Here is a 14,271-nt window from a genome sequence, read left to right as displayed (position 1 = left end):
TTAAATTCCCAATGCCACTAAAAGATATTCCTAAATTTGAGAAAAAGAATAATCTTTCTATTAATGTATATGGATTAACGGATACAAACAAAGTTCAAATATTAAAAATTTCAAACAACTATAAAAATGAAGAAACACACATTGATATTTTATATTTTAGTGTTGGAAAGAATTCACATTACACATACATCAATATAATTTATCAAGATTAATCTCTTCTCAGGTATTCAGAACAGCAAACAAAATATATCCTTGTAAGCAATGTCTTAATTCATTTCATACAAAAGAATGATTAGAACAACATTGAAAATATTGTAGTAATCATAAATCAGCTGTAATTACAATGCCTAAACCTGGTGAAAAGATTTCTTTTGAAGATTATAATAAATCTATCATGCACCCATTTGTGATATACGCTGATTTTGAATGTATCCTTAAAAAGATAAATACTGCTTCTCCTAATCCAAAAGAATCATATACAAATAAATATCAAAAACATATTCCTTGTGGTTTTTGTTATTATATCAAATCATCTGTTGGAGAAAAGTATAATAAACTTGAACATTATAGTGGAAAAAAGCTTCACAAGAGTTTGTAAAACGATTAGAAAAGGATTGTATAAGACTAACTAAATTAATGAAAGAAACAAATGAACCGATGGAATTAACTGAAGAAGAAAAATTAGAATTTAGAAAGAACAATATCTGTCATATTTGTGAGGAGGAAATTGAGGAGTCTAAAGTTAGGGATCATTGTCATCTTACTGGTAAATATAGAGGTCCCGCTCATTCCTGTTGTAATCTTAATTATAAATTACCTTCTTTTATTCCAGTCTTTCTTCACAACAGCGCCAACTATGATACACATCTATTTTCAATGAACTTTCAAAAACACCAGGGAATATTTCTGCCATAACAAACACAAGTCAAAAGTATATTTTATTTACAAAAATGATATTCACAAAACCTTAAACTCGTATTAGGTTTCTAGATTCTTACAAGTTTATGGGAACACCACGAGCCAACCTGGCATCAAATCTCAGCTCCACGGGCTCTTTTCCAAATCTTAATTCAATCTTTCCAAAAGAGGAAATTCTAACTAAAGAGGAAATTCAGATTAAAGAGAGAATTCAAAGTAAAGAGGAAATTCTAATTAATGAGGAAATTCATGAAGAAATTCTTACTGAAGATGAAATTCTAATTATAAAGAAAATTCGAACAATGAATGAAATCAGAAGAAATTCTGATTATAGATGAAATTCTGATTAAAGAGGGACTTTGAACAAGAGAGGAAATTCAAACAAGGAATGAAATTCAAAGTGAAGAGAAAATTCTTACAAGTAAGGGAATTTATCCTTATGATTATATGGATTCATTTATGAGATTTAAAGAAACACAACTTCCTTCAAAAGAAAGTTTCTATAATAACCTTTATGAAGAAGAGATAAGTGATAAGGAATATAAACACGCACAAGAAATTTGGAAAATATTTAAGATAACGAATCTTGGAGAATATCATGATTTTTATCGAAAAACAGATGTTTTATTGTGAGCTGATGTGTTTGAAGCTTTTAGATCACTCTGTCATCATAAAAATTGTTATGGATTAGATCCTGCCCACTATTTCACAGCTCCTGGTTTAGCTTGGAGTGCAATGTTGAAAATGACAAAACAAAATATAGATTTAATCAGTGATGTAGATATGCTTTTGATGATTGAGAAGTCTAAGAGAGGTGGAATATCACAACTATGTTCAAAAAGATATGCTAAAGCAAATAATAAATATCTTCCAAATTATGAGAGTGAAAAAGATAGTAATTATTTGATGTATTATGATGCTAATAATTTGTATGGATGGGCAATGTCTCAATCTCTGCCTTATGGTAAATTAGAGTGGGTGGAAGAAAAGGATTATGAAAAGGCTTTGATGAATATTGTTATTTCTTCTCAAGAGGAACTAAATGAGGAAGAAGAAGGTTATTATTTTGAAGTTGATTTGAGGTACCCGAGTGATCTTCATAAGAAGCATAAAGACCTTCCTTTTGCATGTGAGAAAGAAACCCCAAAGAAAGAATGGTTAAGTGATTATCATAAAAGTTTTAATATTAAAGGTAAATCAACAGAAAAGTTATTAACAATATTCTATGATAAAGAGGGATATGTTTTGCATCAAAGGAACTTGAGACAATATGTATCTGCTGGGTTGAGAGTCGCTAAAATTCATAGAGTATTAAAATTTAAACAAAGTCCTTGGATGGAAAAGTATATTAAATTCAATACAGATCTCTTCTTCTTCTTTCGGCTGCTCCCGTTAGGGGTCGCCACAGCGGATCATCCATATGATCCGCATAGTGATTTGGCACATGTTTTACACCGGATGCCCTTCCTGACACAACCCTGGTCGCCACTTACGACACAGGGATCTGGTACACCTATTTTAACCAGGGTATACACCGGCCCAGTACACTGGTACTCATTACAGATATCAATACAGATATGAGAGCAAATACAAAAGTAAAATTTGAAGGGGACTTTTATAAATTAATGAATAATGCTGTATTTGGAAAGACGATGGAAAATGTTAGAAACAGACAAAACATTAGATTCGCAACATCTTGGAAAGAAGCTTCCAGATTGATAAATAAACCAAGTTTTGAGAGAGAAGAGGTTTTTTCAGAGAACTTTTCTGCGATTAATATGAAAAAGGAAAGTATTGTCATCGATAAACCAATTTATATTGGAACAGTAGTTCTTGATTTATCAAAGATATTGATGTATAATTATTTGTATAATGACTTAAAGAAAGAGTATGGTGAAAATGTTTCATTGTTGTACATGGACACTGATAGTTTTATTCTAGATATAAAAACTGATGATGTTTATAAAGATATGAAGAAAAATATTGGAGTGTATGACACAAGTAATTTTAGTAAGAAGAGAGAGTTATTTTCAAAAAAGAATGAAAAGGTTATTGGTAAGTTTAAGGATGAGTTGGGTGGAAAAGTAATGAGTGAGTTTATTGGATTGAGAGCAAAGGCATATGCTTATGAGTATGGTGATCAGATTGATAAAAGGTTAAAGGGAATAAAGAAAGATGTAATAAAGAAATCAATAACCTTTAGAACTTATTATAATTGTTTGATGAATAAGAAAGAAGAATATAGGAAAATGAATACAATAAGAAGTTATAAACATAACATATATAGTGAAGAAGTAAATAAAAAGGCATTAGGAGCCTTTGATGATAAGAGATTTATTTTAGATAATGGAATAGATTGTGTTCCATATGGATATTGTATGAGAGGGTGAATATTTAATCATAGAGTATATAGAATAGATTGTGTTCCATATGGATATTGTATGATAGAGTGAATAGAATAGATTGTATTCCATATGGACACAAGTTTTAACGATGGGAAGATGGGTTAGGGTTTTTAAGGGCTACCGCCGCATTTTTCACAATATATAAATGGTCGAACTAAGTATTAATCAAACTAAAGAGTGGAGAAAATCTCAGTCTTGGTATATAAATGGAAAACACAATGAATGTGAAAAATATCAAATAAGTCTGATTGAAAAAATAACTAAAACAAAGGTAAATAAAACAAATAAGCGAATCAATTGAAAAACCAATAAGTTAGAGGATGTAAAGAAAATAATAAATATCCTTGAATGGACTGAAAACTTTGATGGTTATCAATTGAACAATGCAAAAATAATTTACTCTAATGTCAAAATGATATGCAACTCAGGAGGTGGTCAGATGAGATCAATGAGAGAAGTTTATCATTTCATAATGACACAAAAGGGGTATCTTGAAAAATATAAAGATTCAAATGTTTTATTTTTAAATATTTTAGATGGGGATTATTGTGCAAAGAAAATGAAACTATTGAAGGAATTTGAGAATGAACAAATGTTTATAGGTTCAATGAGTGAGCTAAACAATATGCATTGGTTATTTGAAAAAGAGTGTCCCTCGCTTACATGTTTCAGATATTTCTTCAGAATCACCTTTAACAAATCACATTTCTACTTTGCTACTTGAACAAATCTTTATCTTATTGCATTGGTTATTTGAATAGAGTGCCCCTAGGCTAAAAGGGGAGACAAATAAATATACCTTGGGCTAAAAAGGGGGTTTATTTTTTAGGGAAAAAATATGAATCGCTGAAAATCCCCCATTCATTTACATGGGGAAAAGTGAGCCAGAATCAGTGTACTCACCCTACTGATGTGAGCTTGTAGGGTTGGGGTTTTCGCACTTGTGTCACTTCAAAATGCCTGAAGCAATGGAAGAACTTGGGTAGACCTTGAAACAGCAAAGGCCTTATTTTGTGCAGCGTTTTAGGTGCTTTATTCAATACCTGTCAAGTCAAACCAGCTTGAAGGACTGAGAATATTTAATTACAATTTATACAATTTAATATCAATGCATTTAATTGGTATTAATATAACAAAGCAACCATTTACTTTTCAACTGCTTGTCAAGACAATAAAATGGAATATAAATATTGAATCACAGTGAAATAGATTAATTTATAGCAGTGGATTAACTCTCTCATAAAATAATGAAAACTATCTTGGTATAGATTATAATTAATGGATGTGTTTTGTAACATTTCAACGAATTATAAAACTGCTCCTCGGTCATGTAGCTAACACACAATTCAACTTCAAACTCGTATCGCCTGACAACATTTTTTAGTTCTAATTCTATATGTACACGTATATAATACCTTTTCGCCGATGGTATTTTGACTTGCAAATGCTGCAAGTAGGGATCTTGATGAAAACTTGATCTTTTCAAAGTCCTTGTGTGCATTTGTTTTTATGTGTCTTTCAACATCAAGCAGTCATGGTGTTTGCAGCTGATTGATTGATCAACTGCAAACTGTGCATAGGAAGTCAAGCTTATTTGCCGAATCAAATACGAAACATGGATATCTCTTTGTCCATTTTGAATTGATCTTAGTGTCATACGTCATGGAACCATGATGCTTCATAATCTTTGGTTGTTTTGATGTTGAAAGACCATCAGATTCAGAGACACTTTCACCCATGCTTGCTCACAAGAACGACAATGAAATGGCATGTGCTGAACTGTATGGAACAGTGACAATGTTTTTAATTGCTTGGAAACTCAGCTGTTTTGACTTGGCATCCATCTAATGACTGAAAAAGAAATCGTTTCTAAAAAAAATTTAAAGCGTGAGATTTCATGAGTTGGATGTGAGAACCTGACCTGAGTTGAAAAAGTGTGAGTCTCACGACAAATGCGTGAAAGTTGACAGGCAAGTTATTCAGCCGTCTTTGACCAGAAGGAGCGAGTGTTGACTACCGATCTCCTCCTCGTCACAGCTGGGGATGATATACGAGATGAGAGCCAATTGCTCGTTTCCTCCAATAACAGGTGAGAGACATCAACTGGCTTTTAATGTATGTGAATTGTAATGGACTTGTATTCACAAGCAGGCGACATGAGACCGCAGGAGAACAATTATCCCCCAAAACGAATGCGAATGCGCAAATGCAAATAATTGTGCAAATGTGAATATTCCACAAGGATGCTATGGTTTTACGAATTTCACAACACAGCTGTTTCAGTGCACAGTTGACCTCACGAGGGGAATTTTCTCGCACTGGAGAATGGAACCACAGCTTAAAATACACAGCAACTCGTTTAAAAGTTAAGATTCAGACCTGGTCACTCTATTAAGAACATGCTGCTTCTGCTATCCCAACAATGGATGAAGGCCCAAAATGTCATACATGAGATCAGGGCCATCTTTCAAGATGTATCTTGAGCTTTCTATTCAGTCTGGCACTCCTCCTTGCTCTCCAAACTGTATATGGCAACCAAAGCCACCTGTACACATGGCTTATTGGCTTCCTCTGCTCTCATAACAAACACATTCTTCTCAACGGAATCATTTGATCTTCTCCCTTTGTCAAGGCTTGATTGCCTCAAGGCAGTGTGCTGATGAAGTCCAATTCTTCATCAACAATCTCTATGACTCTCTGGATAATCCTCTTTATCTTTTCGGTGATGACTCCACCTTCTGCCGTGATATCCCTCATTCTTCAGAGACAGGCAGCAGGCTCTTCACTCTCTTCAGACCTTGATAGAATCACAAGCTGCTCAAACACTTGGAATATGTCTTTCAATTATGACAAATCTCACACTCTCACTCTGTCTGAAAGGACCACTTGGCAAACACTCCCATTTGCCTTCTTAACAACCTCCATGAAGAAGTTCAATCACTAAAACGTTTGGGTCTCACTATCAGCCATGATCGTTCTAGGGGAAACCACATTGCTGATCAAATGGAAGACCATACACTGCAATGGAGTCATCAAAAGGAACCTGAATAAGCAAAGAGCAAAGATGTAGTCATCACGAGGAACCTGGAGAGGATTCGGGTTTCAGTCGCCACTCCAATACCCTCAAAAACCCATCCAGGCACAGCCAAGTGAGCCTTGCAGAAACATTTCTGCAATCATTCGCTTCTCCTTGGACAGATAGATAAAGAAATAGAGAAATACAGAGTAAAAGAGAAAAAAGAAAAGAAAAAGCAAGAATTAGAATGAACAAGTAAAAAAAAAGACATAAAATGTCAAAGCCACTGTTGTTTTAGTAGATTTTCTGTATGGAATTAAAAGGGCTAGCCCATATTTATGTACAACTGAAATGGCCGCCATTCTACCAGTCAGCCATCTTTGATCAGATCGCAAAATAAGGTTAGATACAAGTATATGCCATTGTGTACTGTGCTTGTGCCAAATTTGACCAAAATTGGATGATGCATATCAGAGAAATGGTTGGGGACATAATTAAGAAACCAAATGGCCACCAGTCAGCTATTTTGGATCTGATCTCTAAAAACATGGCGTGCATATGCAAGCCATCATTCATTATCTGTGCGCCGAGTTTGAACAAGATCGGTAAACGCAGGTCTTCAAAATGGTTGAGGACGTGTTCAACTTCGAGTATTTTACAACTAAAATTGCCACCAGTTGGCCATCTTGGATCTGATGTCAAAATTATTTTTTTTTAAAAGACATGCATATGTAAGCCATCAGGTGTTGTCTTTGTGCAAAGTATGAATAAAATCGGTCCATACATGTGACACACACACACACACACACACACACACACACACACACACACACACACACACACACACACACACACGAAAATCGAGATCAAATCTATAAGCCCCGTTTCGGACTAAGTCCAACGGAGGCTAATAAAGAGAAACGTGAAAAAGTAGAAAGAAGTGACTTGAAAGGAAAAAAAAGATCAAAGATATCAGAAAGAACCCATAGAGATCGATTAGATTTCAGCAGTTACTCCCCAGGCTAACACAGCAAAAGATACAAGCTACCAGGGGTCCATCAGTGAGGAAGCACTGTCCACACAGCATCAGGATATGGTACAAACATAATCAAATGGAAGACAAAATACTGCATTGGAGTCATCAGAAGGAACCCAAATAAGCGGAGTTGGCCTCTAAAGCCAGTGGGCAAACTCCATTGTGCAAGGTCCTTCCTAAGCACACCTGAAATGCTATCCAGCAACAAGACATTCATCAGCAGCTTGATGGAGTACTGCTCTTCCCTATGGGCTGGCACCCCTGCCTCACATATCACTTGCCTTGACACCATGAAAATGAAGACCTCAAGGAAATTGGAATTTCCCTCAACCATGCTGAGTCAATGGGAACATCATGGTCACATTCCAGACAGGATAGTGTATGTCTGGTGTTGGCTTAAATGGCTAGAATGGTGGGTTTGGGATCCTAGGACCCTGAGTTCAAATCCTATTGGCTGTTGAATTAATATCAGGTGGGGTTGACTCAGCCTGTCATCCTTCTGAGGTCAGCAAAATGAGTACCAGCTTGCTGGTATCCTGTGTCGGAGTGGCGACCCATCCAGGATTGTGCCCAATAGCCCAGGAGACTGATTCGGCAGCACCAACGCTCTGCACAGAGTATGGTCCCACTGGATGGATGTTGGTGTCTCATTATTGTCCTGCCTCCTTTCTGGTCTGCTCTTTCCATGCTTTGTCTCCACACCCCAGGTTTCTGCAAGGAACCCATTCACCAGCAACCCTCTTCTGGTGAACCTCCCAAAATCCAAAATCACTGCTCACCTCCACCCTTTCATTCCTCTGTTTTTTTTTTAAGGAAATATCTTCCACATTCTCTTCAATGTCATTCTTCCCTACACATCTTCAAGACAGCTGTTCACCAACATCTCAAATCATTCCTCGTCCAACCATGATCTTAATTGGTTGATTTGTTACTTTTCTAGTTAATCCCCACTTTTCACTTCTTCATTCATTTCATTCAACTTGTGTGCAGCTTGTTTACCCCCCATGTATCCCTCTCCTCTACCCTTCATCTCACTCTCATTTCTACTCTGCTGTTGTTTCCCCCTTTCCATTTTGTTCTCGGTCTTCCAGAAGACTCTATTATGTGCACAAAAAAACATTAAAAACTCAGTGTCAGACAATCACAGACTCCATCAGAAGTGATGAAGATCATACAACTCACCATTCAGCTGGTCGCTTTGCTGCTCTTCCAGTCCAAACGAGTTCACATCCTCTATTTTTATCTCCAGAATCTCAGAAGATTCTTCCAGCTCCTCAACCTTCATTTCACACCCGAGCACAGTCAGCTGTTCCGATTCAGCCTGCACACGACAGGAATCCTTCCAACAACCAACTTGAGCATACATGGTGGGCGAACCTTTAAAGAGGCAATAAACACACCACTCTTCATGATGTTTGCTACACCCTTAGTAACTTCTCCCCACACAGTACCTACATGTGAACTACCTCTGTATGTGCAACCTTATCCTTTGCCCAAATCAGTTACAGCACCTCAAACAATCACCACACACATACACACACCCTTTGACATCCCCAACAATTAATTGTACATGTAGCAGGTTCTTAACACAACACTGTAATTTTATTCCATGTTGATGTGAATTTTGATTTGGCCATATATAAAGATACAAAAGTTTAGATGTTGATATAAAATCTGAGCCTGTTCAGAAACTTTACAATGAAGACATTCAATGATGAGAAGACATTACGCACAAGCACAGGGGATGTGTATGAAGGAGTATTTATGCTCAGATGTTATCCATGCAGCACATATTGCCGATATGGAGACAGTTTTCCCACATAACTAACTTTCAGACAATAAATAAGGAACCAACTTTTAAGAAAATATGATGGAACCACAACATTCACATGGAACATGTCCATGGGAATTCATTTGAAGTTCATCACATTGGCAAGTAGTACTGGGTCACCAGTATTAAATATTTAAAAGGAAGACCATTTGTATGCAACGGATAGTTTCAACATTGAGGGAGAGTTGAGTTTCTTTGTTAATTCAATGAGCATATTTGCACAGGAAAGAGAACGAAGAATCATCAAATCACAAAAATTCAAAATGTTCAGCAACAGACAAATGGGCAGCATTGTGGGGTTTTAACATTTGCCTGTACTGTATACTCAAATCTCAATACTTTCTCCATACACCTGAGTAACCAAGGGTTCGTTGCAGTACAATATACATACAGAAGGTGACGATGTCACGCAAGTACAGCTGGAAGGCAGATCAATATAAATAGTTGAGGATTTCACATACCTTGGAAGCAACATCACAAATGGTGGTGAACTGTGAAAGGTAGTGTTCCGCCACATTGCTAAAGCTGTAAGACCCTTTGGATGCCTGAAAAAGCCAATTTTTCATAAATACAATCCGTCCGTAGCAACCAAGCGGGCTGTGGATCGTGTTGCTGGTTTTAACGCTTCTGCTTTAAATGGTGCTGAGCCATGGACCATCAAAGCAGAACATGTGAGGCTCCTAAAATCTTTCCATAATCATTGCATTATGACCATCCTCAGAGTGACCAAGTGCCAACGGTGGAATGAACACATCGACGTTGGCTTGATCAACTCGGCCGCATGAGACTACAGTGGATGACAAAATAGGTATTTGGAGAACTGGAGAAGATGCTAAGCTACGGCACGAAGTAGAGGTGGTGAGTTGGCATTGCATCTGATTTGCAGGTTATTGAGATCAAAGATAGATGGTGTGAGCTTTCACAGGAAAGTGATGTCTTCAAACATGTACTGAAGGAATTTTAACTGTGGAACAGCATCATCGCTGAAATGAGTGCACAGCTAACCAGGTGACCAGAAATGTTAACTATCCCTGCCCTTGTGGCAGGTCACTGTTTCTTCTTCTTTTTTTTCGTATTCCAACTCGAGGCTCATGTATGAGTGAATACACATGAACATATAACAAGGCAGGAGACAAGAGGGGCGGGAGAGGGAGGCACAAAATAATGGGGAACAGAGACAATGGGAGATCTGTGGAAGGGAGAGGGATGGGGCAGGGAACATGGGGAATACAAGATGGACACAACAGGGACTTTCAGGAAGGAAAACACGGAATTTGAAGGAGGTAGGTTTGGTGTGGATTAGCGGGGGGAGAAAAGATCATGGTTTTTGATGGGGGAAGATATGAGATGGTGGTGAGCAGATGTTTTGAAGACCTGGAGGGAAGAGTGGGATTGAAGAGAGTATGTGAGTTTGTTCCGAAGGCGGGAATAAAGAGGAATGAGAGAATGAAGTTGAATAGTGTTTCTTGATTTTGGCAGTTTCACCAGAAGGGGGTTGTGATGGACCTTGAGCTCCCTGTGGAATTATGGGGGGGGGGGGGGAGGGGAACAGATCACAAATAGAGAAGGGGGCAAGGCCTCTTCACACAAAAGGACACCTCACAAGTAAAGCTGTTTTGGTGACAGTATCCGCACAGCAACCGAGCCATCCCTATAATTTTCTCCAGGACATTTGCCCACAGACACTGCTGACATACATTCGCAATGAAGTTCAAGTTCAAACACAAAAACTCAGATTCCAACACCTTCCTCACACATTCCCAAACACCACTCACACACCTCTGCATAATGGTCTATTGAATATACAAGCATTTTCTCGTTTGTGGGCGCCACTGCGATAAATTGCAAATCGCGCTTCGAGCACTTGTGGTCTGTGAGGTCTTCAGTCTGACATCCTCCTACTAACAACCATTTTCTTCCTTTTCCCCAAGTCAGTTCTTATTCCATTTCACCACTCCACTGAAGACTCTGCCAGACCCAACCCTTACTAACACTTGTATGCAAGTTACGAAATTCCTTCTGGGGGTGTGCTGCACCCACTGTACTTGATTCGTCTTCCTAATCAGCAACTCCCTACGCCTGCTGTTGGTTTAACGGTTGGGGTGGCTGGTTTAAGATCGTAGGGTCTTGAGTTTGAGCCACTGTCGGGCGATGAATTAACACCAGGTGGGGTTGTCTCAGACCGTCATCCTTCCGAAGTATGCGAAATGTGTACCGGTGTACTGCTAACAGAGGGGCCTTGCATCAGCGTCACAGCCATGCCACCAGAAAAAATAATGATGCACCCAGCAGCCAAAGGCTGCACACAAAACCACCAGCAACTCTGTCATAGAATTCCAAAAACATGTATTCCTTCTTTTTTTTGGGGGGGGGGGGGACAGTCAAGGCTCGTGAAAGAGAGAGCACAGAAAGGACCGGGACAGAACATAATAACAGAATTATCAGATAGAGAGGAGAAGGAAACATTAAGAGCAGGACTGAGGGACAATATAGAAGGAGACGAACAAACAAGGTATGCAGGTAAATGAGAAGTCGGGAAAGATGCAGGGGGTTGACAAGATGGGTAAATAAGCAAACTCTCAGGAAGGAAAATGTGGAAATTTAGAAGGAGATTGGCTTTGCGATAGGCAGGCAGGTGGTAATAGGTGGTGGTAATAGGCAGGTGGCATATATCATAATTTTGGATGGGAGATGATCTCAGATGGTGGAGGGAAGGATGACATTGAGGAGAATGTGGAAGTTGGTTCCACAGGAGCGAACTAAAGAGGAACGAATGAGAGGAGGTGGGCAGTGATTCTGGATTTTGTAAGTTTAAGCAGAAGGGGTGTTGATGGTATACCATGTACACCCTACAGAAACCTGGGGGAACAAAGTATGTTGAGGAAGGAGGGTGCAAGACCAAAACGGAAGAGGTAGAAGCCAGAGACCACCGACCTGTCTGTGACGGCAAAATCGAAAGGTCCACAGACGCTGCTTCATTCTGGCAGATACCGATAATATTGAAGGCCTTGGTTTCCACGGCGTCAAGTTGAGAAAGATGTGAGGCAAGGGGGCTAGCTCAGAAGGGACAGCAGTGCTCCATCAAGGCCTTGTTGGTGGATACGAGTTCAGGTGTGCCAAGGAAGGGATTTAGATGACAGAGTATGGCCAGTCAGCGGCTGGCTTTGAGGCCAATATTTAAAAGTGGGGGTTGCCCAAGAAAGATCATGGCTGATAGTGAGACTCAGCAGTTTCAGTGACTGATCCTCCTCAAACGGATTGTTGAGAAAGCAGTTGGCATGGGAAGGGGATGCCAGACGGTCCTTTTGGATGAAGCAAAAATGTCAAAAGATGTTGTTATGGTAATCCATAAGAGGATTGTGGTGTGTCTTGTGATGTCATTCAGACCTTTTTTGGTTGTTTTTTTAGATCCTCGTCGAGGATCTCTCAGTCTTACTCACGTTGTTGTTCTTCATCTTCTTCTTGTGGACTTTTTTGTTTCACAGCCTACAGTTTTCATCGAAACTTCCTGAAACTTGGCATATATATGTAAAAAATACCCTGCGCAGACAGTAACCATCTCCGATTTTGAAAATTCCTACTAGAAAAAAGTTATGACGTCAAAATATCTACACCAATGGGAATCGCCTAAAAAATTATCTCCGAAACTAGGCAAGCTTTTTGAATTCTGTTTGCGAGAATCGAGCAGGGCATTAGCACAGATGAATTACCACACATATGATACATCACTATGACGTCATATCAATTTTCATGACGTCATTCCTATTTTTTGACTTTTTGTTTCACAACCCAGAGTTTTCATCGGATCTTCGTGAAACTTGCCATGTATATGCAGAAAGCCCACACGCAGGCAGTAACCATCTCCGATTTTGGAAATTCTTCTGAGAAAAAAAGTTGACATCATAATATCACCGCTAATGGAAATCGCCTATACCATTATCTCCGAAACTAGGCAAGCTGTTTGAATTTTGTTTGCGAGAATCAAGCCGGGCATTGGTACAGATAATTTATCGCAAAGCCGATACATCACAATGACGTCATCATTAAGAGGACGAGGATCTTAGCTCATTTGAGCTTGTTTTGAAATTTCATCCATGTTTTCCCATTTTTTTTAATGTTTTTTTTTTCCATTTTTACAATGGAGTGGATTCTGTAGCCGTGATTCAGTGCGCATGCGCCATATTGGTTAGCTCAACATGGCGGCACGCACAGCATTATGGGATAGCTCTTTAAACCCTCGATGTCGTTGATTGGTAAACTATTACGTTGGTCGACAGTTATAATGACCGTTTTTAGCGCTATCGTGTATAACTATCTCTCCTCACGAACCAATTAGACGCGTTATTCAAGGTCTGACCGTAAATTTAGAGGAACATGTTATATAGATTTCAGTAGATCTGAAAAGGAAAATTGGACCCTTGAGCTGGATATGAAAAACAGCTGAACCTGTTAACAGGTAGTCATAGTGCTACTCACGAGGATGTTTAAAAAAAACAAAAAACAAACAGAAATCTTCACAACACTTCGATCCACTCACAACTCGCTTGGAGAATGTTTCTTTCCCTGTTCGTGTCCCGGGAACACGGATCCACGCTTCATCAACACACGACTCTTCTTCTTCTCTTCCCTGTTTTATAATTCTCTCCAACATTACACGTTACTTCTCTCGAATCACTCTCATCCCCACTACCATGTATTATCAGAGCATTACTTCCAACTTAAAAGGATTCCACACAAAAATATTCAAACCTGAATAAAAAAAAACGAGGAGGGGAAAAAAGAAGGTACGACATGCCAAGCTGGAAGATACACCTTCCTCCAGGTGTCTTGAAGACCTGGAGAGATGATTGTGATTCAAGCATGGCATTCGGTTAAGCACCACCGAAGGTTGTGGAGTGTTGCCTTGTGTTTCGGTGTTATTGGGTCATGGGTGCAGTGGAGTCAGACATTCATTCATTTTGTGTGCAGTCCGTGGATACTGGTTTGCATCATTGCTGGGAGCACGACTGCTGCAGTTGATGCAGTGCCCCCCCCCCCTGCTGATTAGGGCTGTAACGTGTAGTGA

General features: G+C 38.8%; 1 protein-coding gene across 1 annotated transcript in view; it reads right to left on the bottom strand.

Moving 5' to 3' along the window:
* LOC147009438 (uncharacterized) overlaps positions 1-13,821 on the bottom strand; it is a 41,565-nt gene extending 27,744 nt beyond the window's left edge. Inside the window, exons 1-3 of the mRNA XM_085862084.1 lie at positions 13,744-13,821; positions 10,581-10,722; positions 8,558-8,696 (exon numbers count right to left, since the gene is read on the bottom strand). Coding sequence (XP_085718210.1) covers positions 8,558-8,696; positions 10,581-10,722; positions 13,744-13,805 — 343 coding nt within the window. The 5' untranslated portion in view covers positions 13,806-13,821. The remainder of the gene's footprint in view (positions 1-8,557; positions 8,697-10,580; positions 10,723-13,743) is intronic.
* Between the last annotated feature and the right edge of the window lie 450 nt (positions 13,822-14,271).

The sequence above is a fragment of the Eptatretus burgeri genome, chromosome 17 (assembly GCF_056783735.1).
Source record: "Eptatretus burgeri isolate ZD-2024b chromosome 17, Ebu_testis_v1, whole genome shotgun sequence".
Lineage (NCBI taxonomy): Eukaryota > Metazoa > Chordata > Myxini > Myxiniformes > Myxinidae > Eptatretus > Eptatretus burgeri.
Note: the sequence above shows the minus strand (reverse complement) of the source record. Positions and strands in the feature narration are given on the sequence as shown.